General features: G+C 44.8%; 1 protein-coding gene across 2 annotated transcripts in view; it reads right to left on the minus strand.

Annotated features, from left to right (window-relative positions):
• Window positions 1–446: 446 nt before the first annotated feature.
• Window positions 447–9190, minus strand: part of Tjp2 (tight junction protein 2) — a gene marked incomplete at its 5' end in the record, with an annotated part of 141873 nt that continues 133129 nt past the window's right edge. The window contains 6 exon segments of one of the 2 annotated variants that reach the window (XM_005388570.2): window positions 447–1381; window positions 2971–3056; window positions 4260–4601; window positions 5745–5855; window positions 6992–7204; window positions 8357–8457. In XM_005388570.2, the coding sequence (XP_005388627.2) occupies window positions 1216–1381; window positions 2971–3056; window positions 4260–4601; window positions 5745–5855; window positions 6992–7204; window positions 8357–8457 (1019 nt within the window). 2 annotated transcript variants of the gene reach the window in all.

Consider the following 9190-nt stretch of genomic DNA (forward strand, 5'->3'; position numbering starts at 1 on the left):
GGATTTAGCTCAGCGGCAAAGCGCCTGCCTGGCAAGCGCAAGGTCGTGAGTTTGGTTACTAGTACTGGAGAAAAAAAACAAAAAAAAAAAAGAAAAAGTATGAAACAGAACTGCAGTACAGTCTGATCTCAAGTACCATACACAGATACCTACAAACACACACCTGCAGGAAATGGATAAAACAAACCAAATGCAAGATTATCAGTAGTCTTTATTTTGTTACTCATACGCGCTCCATTCCCTGTTCAGCAATGAACCAGTTTCCACTTGTATGATGAGTAACTGAAATAAAAGTTACACTTAAAAACAGGAAGGCTGAGGGCGTAGCTCACCAGCAGAGCACTTGCTTGTGTACCTCAACGCCTTGAGTTCAGTCCTCAGCATGGGCTGTGTGTGTGTGTGTGTGCGCGCGCACGGCGTGCAGAAATTCACCACAAAGCACGTCATTGATTACAATGTATTCTTCCTTTTTATTAAATTATAAAACTGACGGCCATGAATACACACACTTGTGGAAGTAAAATGCTCTTCTCTACTATCTTCTGTTGTGGAGCACATGACTTTAAACAAGTAAGTTCCCATACCAACTTCTTGGCCTTCAAGTTTTTTAGCACTTTACAGCCAAATTACCAAGGATAGCTATTATATGTACAATCAGAATTTATAGAAAATATTACAAAGATGAACACTTTGAAAAGATGACACAGTGCAGGGAAAAACCATAGCTATTAAACTGGTATAAAAAATGTAGCCAAGATAAAGTTTTAGTCCATTATGGCTTTGCATAAAGCTTTAAGGAAGAATTTAAGACAGTTCTTATCAAAGGCACTTTATAGTAAAATACTTTAAATTTAAATTTAGTTTGATCGAACAGTGTATTTTATTCCTTTTTTTCACATTCAGCCTCAAGCCGTCCTTGAGTTATTGCTTCTTAATATACATATAAAAAACACACCGACAGCATTAATACAGATTTTGGTTCACTGAAGCAAGTAACAGTATCTGACTGCAGTGTTCCTCTCAATTCTGAGCACAAAGCCATAATAAACTTCTCCACCCTGGTTCCACAGAGTCTTAGTATGCTGGCTGGCACCTGGGGCCCCCAGGAGAACCCGCATTTGGTTCCCACCACACCCAGTGCGTTTCTGCCGTGGAAGAATGATCCCAGTGCCTCCCAGGAGCGTCTGATGGGCCCAGAAAGTCCACGTTCAGACGCTACAATTCGGTGTCCCGGTACCTGGCGGGCTGGGCGTAGTAACTGCGCTTTGAGTGCTCTGCCAGCTGCTGGCGGTACTCCTCCTCCTCTGCGTCACTTCCGTAACTTCCTTGCATATTCTGAGAGAGTCTGGAGGGGCCTTTCTGCGGCTCGGGGGGTCTGGAACTAACAAAGGGAGGAGTTACACACATCCTCAGGATGTCACAACCTCCAGCTGCCCATGCAGGCGAAACGATGAGCTCAGCAGGCGACGCCGAGGCTGATCGCTACTGACGTCCGCGCACACAGTGCCAAGTGACCAGGGCACTCTAAGTCCTGCTCCTGGTCCACAAGGGGTGGGGGGGATAAGAAACAGGTTAAGGCCAACGCCTACTGGAGCTGTGGGTGACAAAGCCGGCCAGTTGATGCCTAAGCTAAGAATTGGACAGAGGGCGCCATCTCCACCCCCAAGCTCCCTGGGGACACCGAGGGAGCGAGCGAGCGTTCAGCCAGAGTCAATTATACCAAGCCCTCCTTGCTGCCATAGACAACCTCACCAACTGTGGTACTCTGCAGTTGGTAAAAAAAAATTGTGGCTGGTTTTCTATTGCCATAAAACAAAACTACCTCCAGTCACAGTTGCTATAAAAAATATTATTTATTTATTCTTTTCCTTTTCTCAGAAGCAGCAAAAAAATCCAATGTAAAACTTCAACAGAAAGACGCTGGGGTAATTCCTACTGCCCGTGTGGCACTTCACATAGACAGCATCAGTTGTGGCTTGTAGCTAGATGTCCCAAAGCCTCGTGTGGTCACAGGTGGGGCTTGTGGAGGTGGGTGGATCTCGGGTGTGTGATGACAGGATTAAGGATGTGATGCTGGGATTATCAGCACCATGCTAGGATTAAGGGTGCCTCACCCTGCGTGTGCTACCCACTGTAAGGGCTGGCAGCCTGGACAGGACATAAGGGACAGAAAGGGGGCTGCCGCTGTCACTTGCTGCTGTTGCTTCTTCCCTGCTTTGCTACCTATGGCCTGCCCTGCTTGCCAGGGGCTAGTTCTCCTCTTTGTTGACCCTCTGCTACGCCACTGTGCCTTGTAGCTGACTCTGGACTGAGACCTCTACAAACTGTACTGAAATAAACCTTTCCTCTAACTTTGGGTGTCAGCTGCTTTGTCTCTGCAACAAGGAACGTGACTAAGCATCTTACCGACACTATTAGGAACTCACCTCCCTGCGCTCAGGGAGGGCCCTGTTAGGGCCGCCGTTGGCCCTAGTCTCAGACCTTCCCAGGGGACACGCTACAGAGTGACGTGACGCACTCAGCTCGTAGCCCCACTGATGAGCTTCCCCCCCACCCTACCAACACTACTAATAGCTTGTTAGAATCCCTTCAGACCAGGGTCAGCACAGCCCGCCTGACTCTGCTGGGTGACGCAAAGGAATTAAGGACCTGCGTGAAGAGCCACAGACAACAGCGACAAAACGGGTCTAAACCCTAGAATTTCCTCATGTGCTACCCTAACGCAGTGTAACGTGACCGTGCTCCAACTGTGCTGGTATCAAAGGGGACCAGGTACACAAACATCATCACCAAGAATTTGACTCTTTAGTCTTTACAATTAAATTTGAGGGACTAGGTAAGGTAAACAGTTGACCAAAAAGAAAACAAATCCTCTTGCTGTTCTAAAACCTAGGTAGAGCAATTTCTTTCCTCAAGTCCACGTGTTAGAGAAGCCCCCTCTCTGCACCTACCCTGCTGGGAAGCCCTTACCTCGTGTGCTGCAGCAGGCCGGCATCTGGCTTGGGGCTTTTGATTGGAACTGCATAGAGACTAGGATGCTTCTGAGCAATTTCAATCTGCAGCGTTAGGAAAAAAGGACGGGAAGGAAACAGTGAGCCACAGGCATAGTTGTTTTATTTTCCTACTGGTTCCCTGCGGGCCCATCCCTTCTGCCGTCCTACTTTCCTACTCTAATTTGAGAAAACGGAAAATACACAACTCTAGTTTTCATGGTTGTATGTGGTACCTTGTGGTATACGGCAAGAGAGAAAATGTTTGAAGGACATGGAATCTTTATAAATGCTGTAACATGCATGAACTTTGTGGCCATCACAAAAAGCAAAACAGGCCAGTCACAAAAAGAACAAATATTGTATAGTTCCACTTACATAAGGGTCCTACCTTGTCACACCCCCAAGTCAAATGGTAGCTGCCAAGGGCTGGAGGGAGGAGGGAACAATGGGTGCTAGTGCAGGAGGGGCAGGGCTTCGCTTTGCGGAGGATGGAAAGTTCTACACAGGGATGGTGCTGACAGTGGCACAGCAATGTGAAAGTACTTAATGTCACTGAACTGTGCATGTGAAAGGGTAAAATTTATATTAGGCATATTTTAATCACAATAAAAAAATACAAAAAGTGCTCAGAAGCACTATTGTGACATACGTCAATGACGACAGCCCCTCCCTTCTGGGAAGCGGAATATGTTCGAGAAAGAGTCTCTTTATGTCGGAAAGAGGGTCTCTCTATGTTGCCCAGGCTGGCATCAGATTCCTGGGTTCCACGGATCCTCCTGCCTCGGCTTTCTGAGTAGCTGGGATTCCAGGCATGTGCCATCATGCCCAGCTTCACTGAAATTCTCCTTTGGTGTTGAAAGGTTGTATGTGTGCACAAAACAAAAATTCAAACAGCTCAAAATGTAAAATCCATGGGCCCTTTCATTTTAGCACCACAATATGTTCAACCCAGTTACCAAACAGGCAGGATAAGCATCCTAGCTAAAATTACTTCTGAGTGGCACTGACTAACCACCATACTCCTCCATTCCAACCCCAGACACAGAATGAACAGCAGGACAGCAGAACCTTACTCTTATTCTTGTTCAGGAAGAAAGAAGCTGTGCAGGCTGGCGACCTGGAAGTGATGCACACAGGGCTGTGCACGTTAACCTCCGTTACTGCTTTGGCAGTGGAAAAGGACCGTGCACCGTTATACTGAAATCAAACCTATTTAAACTCTTACTTCGACACACTAAGATCCTCTGGTGGCCTGACAGCAATTACCTGTGCATTCTGTGCTTCCTGGAGCTCCTGCATCCTCTGTAGTCTTGCCTTATGATCCATCTTCTCAAATATTTTGACTTTGCCCAGGACCGATTTGGGAGTGTCCTCTTGCTCCTCGATGCTCTCCCCGACCTCCTCACTCTCAGGGGGAGGGACAGGGACAGGGACAGGGACAGAGGGCTTCTGGAGGGATCGTCCAAAGGAGGGTTTCACCGCAACAGGGGGAGGACAACCTCTGGCTGCTGTCCTGGGAATTTCATCGCCACCCGCAGCAGAGGGGTTTGACTTGTATTCCTGGGATTTGGAGAAGTCATAGGATTCTTCTTTGTTCTGGGGTTTTGTCTATAAAGAACAATGACTTTTTTTTTAACCTTGGGCTTTCAGTTATTTTCAAATCTACATTAGTGATTTAATACATTCCATTTCCTGATCAGTTTCCAAAGATGCTGGATAAATATCATTCTGACGAAGAATCAAAGATGGAGGGCAAACAGCCACTGCTTGGGCATGCTGAGCCTGATTTCCTTCCTAGCAAAGAGGATCAAGAGCTCTCAAAAACCAAGAGAGCGCTGGAAGTGCTGTCATTGCCAGCAGTACATTAGACCTTGAGTCATTTTGTACTGGAGACTAGAATTTTGGGGAAAACCTCAGAACAAATCAGCTTTAGGACTGAGAGAATGGCTTCAGAGGTTATGCTGCAGTAAGGGTGTGCGCCCCGGCCAGAGAAGACACCTATGCTCGGCCAGAGGAGAATGAGCCTGCTCACAGGCTGGGAGGGCAGCGCAGCATGTAAAAGCCTTTTCTCCTTCACACTTTTTCTAGCCCTGCTTGCAAATTTTCACTGCTACATTGCACAAGCTCACTAATTACTCCTGACAGCGCATATAATCGATTACTGCTTTCTTCTCATCCAAATTACTGAGCTAAAGAGAGGCATTTCTTTGGAGTATAAGGAAAAGCCTACACTTACAGCTTTGATTCCAATGGGTGATAGAAGAATCATATGACATAACCCCCTTGGGTCCTTAGGCTGACCCTATTCTGGGTAACAGATAAATTAAGTTGCTTTCATAATGAGAGACATTTTAAAGAATAATAATTTTTGTCCTCTTTAGTAATCACCAGTAAGGATTTTCTGATGCATCTAATTCAGATTGTGGGTAGAAATCTTGGACAGAAAAAGAAAAATAGATTCTGAGATTGGTGATTCTGGGCATGCAGCATTTGTCAAATGTTTTCTACAAGAAAGTGAATAAAATAAACTCTAAGAGTCCTAAAATTATACACTCTCCTTCTACTGCCCTTATCTTTTTGCCTTTCTGTAATTTTAGGTTCACTCAAGGCTCAAAAGACAGGCTCTCACAGAGAGCACAGGGAACCCAAACCATAATCCAATATCACTGTGCTTGGTCCTCCTGGGCAACCTAGGGGCTCAAGCCACCTGTGTCCTCCTCCTTCCCATCCTGAGGCTTCCGGACCACATACCTTGGGCGGCTCTGGCTTGAATGCTGGGGGTGGGCTACTGTCCCTAAGTTGATCTCTGCTAGCAGCCCTCCTCATCTGAGCTGGTGGCTCTGGGCTGAGTTTCCTTATGTTCTACAAAACATAAAGGTTCATTTACAACAAGAAATCTGAGCAGAGAGAAGAGAGCACTCGTCTGCTTTGCTGGAGTTCTGCAAACTTGTAAGAGTCCAGAGTGGAGGTGCTGAGTTAAGGCTCCTTCACCAACAAGGCAGACAGCAGCCATCCTAAGCAAATCCTAAGCAAAGGCTTAGGACATATCTTCTAGAACAGAATGCATCTAATGTAGCAGGGTCTACCTTTAAAGTTCAATTTAAAAACAAAACCAAAAAACCCTTCTAGAGTCTAAAATTTCTCTGCCATTAAGAACTATTAACATTTCTAAGCATCTGTCTCTGTGGACCTTTAGGAGTTAATTTATTTGTATCTAGCACTATATACTAATTCTTTATTTTTCTGTGGGTGGTTTTCCTCCTCCATCTTTTTGGTTTTGGTATTTATATTTCATTAAGAAAAATAGTCACTGAATTAATTAAATTGCTAGTGGGAAGTCCACAGCAATAATTATCCACATATATTTGGATAATCCCATCTACAAAGTTCATTATTCCAATGTTCTCTAACGTGCAAACAATAAACCGCTAACTGTCGATGTAATTTCTAGGACCACACAGGCTGTGAATTGACATGGTACTGGACGCACAGTACATGTGATTGCATGCATACTTGATCATAAAGTCAATCACAAAATTGAAATACAAGAGAGAAGGAAACTGATGGGGAAACACTCGGGAGCTTCAGCAAGATTAGAAGGTTAAAGGCAGGGTGGAGAAGAAAAGCAAGGACTCCTAAGAGTACAGAGAGAGACCTAATCAAAGGTTACAAGTAAATACAGTCATGTCATATATATAAAACTGAACCTTTCGTTTGTAATTTGGACAGCTGGTGCTAATCGTCATTTTGTTTACCCATCATGCCTGAGGGCAGGGGAGTGCTGATCGCTAGGTCTCTTTCTGGCCCCACTTTCCCATGGCGCGTTGCTACGACTTAGGCTCCAACTCAGAGTGAAGGCTCCCTGGCTGTCACCTGCTAACCCTTAGGAATCCCTTCACAGCACCCTGAGTTAATATTTATCCAAAAGAATCAAGTGAAACACCAGAACCTCCTTCTCCTGCCCTGGGCCTCGCAGCCTGTGCCATGCCTCCCCTCACCTCCTCATGCTGCACCGGCTCCGAGGAGCGGGTGATGGAAGACACCAGCGGCTCCTCGGCTGGCTCATCCAGCTCATTGTCAGTGTAGGCACCTCCTTCGCCATCCGTGTCTTCAAAGTCACTGATGAGGCGGCTGTCGCAACTCAGATAGTCCGCGCCCAAGGCGGTTAAGTAGGACATGTGGTCGTCGGGGTCATCATCCATCCCTTCAATCTAGAGGAATTTGTGTTGCACCGTCAGTAGGGTCTGTCATGGCCCCTGGGAGTGGGACTCAAAAAAACTCCCAAGGGCGTGGCCAAGTGTCCGAAACCTTGACATGTGCTAGATAGGGAGGATACCTTTAGTTTTCTGAAATCACCTGGCTTTGATCCAGTACAGACACTACACTAATTTTTGTGGAGGGACACAAATCAGGTAGGGACTCTCTAGCCTGTCACTGCTACCATCCATTTAATATTCCACACCTGATCCATGCTTTCACTACTTGTGGCGTTTTTCTTCCATAATCCTCCAGCCTTTTCTCTTAGTACCTGTCTCTTAAGAATAAATGCCCACTGCCTTGTGCTATGCACATACCCACTCATCTACAAGATTCTCAGGTCGGTGAGGGTAGAAGCTTTGCCCTGATTACTTGTCCTCCCCAAGGAAGCTAGCACAAAGCCTTCCAGACTTGTCAGCACTTGGTGAGTGCCAGACACCTGGACTAACCATTCAGCTCCCAGAAAGCAAGACTATCAATTCTATAACAGAATCATCACAATAAAAGCTCACAAACGACCTCAATTCGGTTGGAGCACAGGACAGCAGCACCAAAGGAACCAGATTCTGTAACGTCTCACCTTCTTCCCTACAGCACAGCAGTGTGTAAACTATCTCTATCGATGAGACGCTTTCCACTGTTAGAGGCGTAGATGCTCTTATATCACCTAATGAAACTATCACAACACTCCATTCCTGCCAACCTCTTTTCTAAAGCAAACAGTCCCAATTCCATTAGCTCTTCTTTTTTGTATTAACTGTATTCTCCATGGCCCTCAGCCTTGCCTCTCATCTCCACTCCAAGTTTCCCATAATCTTAGTAAGCTGTGGAGCTCAGGACAAGATCTTGTAAGCTCTGATTAGTGTACTTGGAATACAATACTAGTTACTACGTTAAAGTAAAAGGGAAGTGAATGTAGGATTGCATTCATCACATTCTGCTTTTTTTTTCAAAGTGTCTTCATTTTATCACTTTGTTGGAAAATTTATAAAATTTCAGACTTGATGAATACATACGTTAGTATCACTTCCTACATTCACTGCCCTCTTGAGAAAAGATTCGGCACACGGACTCTCACCTCACAGCAGCATATCTAGGCCACATACCTTTCCTTCAGAGACCCACACTGCTTGTCCTTGCTGATTCTGAATGGTGTCTTTCAAGCTGCCAAACCAGCTATCATTGGCTGAATTTAGGTTGACTGTAGCTATAGAAATGTAAACAAAAAGCTTTGCATCAATTTCTAGAGCAATGTTTATTCAGGAAGCTTCTTGACATGACGTACAGTGGACCCTTGAGTTATGACTGATCTGACATATAAACAACTGCAATTATAACTGGAATTTTAGTTTTAACGGATGACCAAAGTCTTGAGTAATGACCAGAAATCCGGCTGCTTGTGCTTCTAGATGGTCTCAGACACAGATTTAACTGTAAGGAGGTCTGGAAGGAACATTACACCATCCTTTCCTATATGGAGTTAATTGAGAAATCCTGGATCAATGTCTCTCTTAGGATACCTGAGCTCTGCCCATGTACAGGGGAGAGACTTTGAAGGCTGTATAGAGGAGCCTGAGCTTTCAATTAACAACCTGAGAACAAGCGGCCCTCAGGAATGAATTGAGATTGTAAGTAAAGGGTTCACTGTATTTTTTGTCATATTTGAGTTAGTACTAAATCCTTGTAGTTGAACATAACTAAAGACCTAGCTGTTGTAGTTTACATTATAGACAGAAGTGATAGCTAAAAATGCGTTTATTTTCAGAATATCAATTTTTCAGAAAAGCTACCTTCAAAAAGTGTATTTTTAAAAGAGCATGTTTTCAGTAGCATACATAAATTTTTTAAAAGTACCACATTTTAAAGATGACTATGTAGATATGCAGACTGTAAGTAAGAAAAAAGCACTAGCATATGATTAGCTATCTCTAATAAAACTA

The sequence above is a fragment of the Chinchilla lanigera genome, unplaced genomic scaffold (genome assembly GCF_000276665.1).
Source record: "Chinchilla lanigera isolate Chin_1 unplaced genomic scaffold, ChiLan1.0 scaffold00033, whole genome shotgun sequence".
Lineage (NCBI taxonomy): Eukaryota > Metazoa > Chordata > Mammalia > Rodentia > Chinchillidae > Chinchilla > Chinchilla lanigera.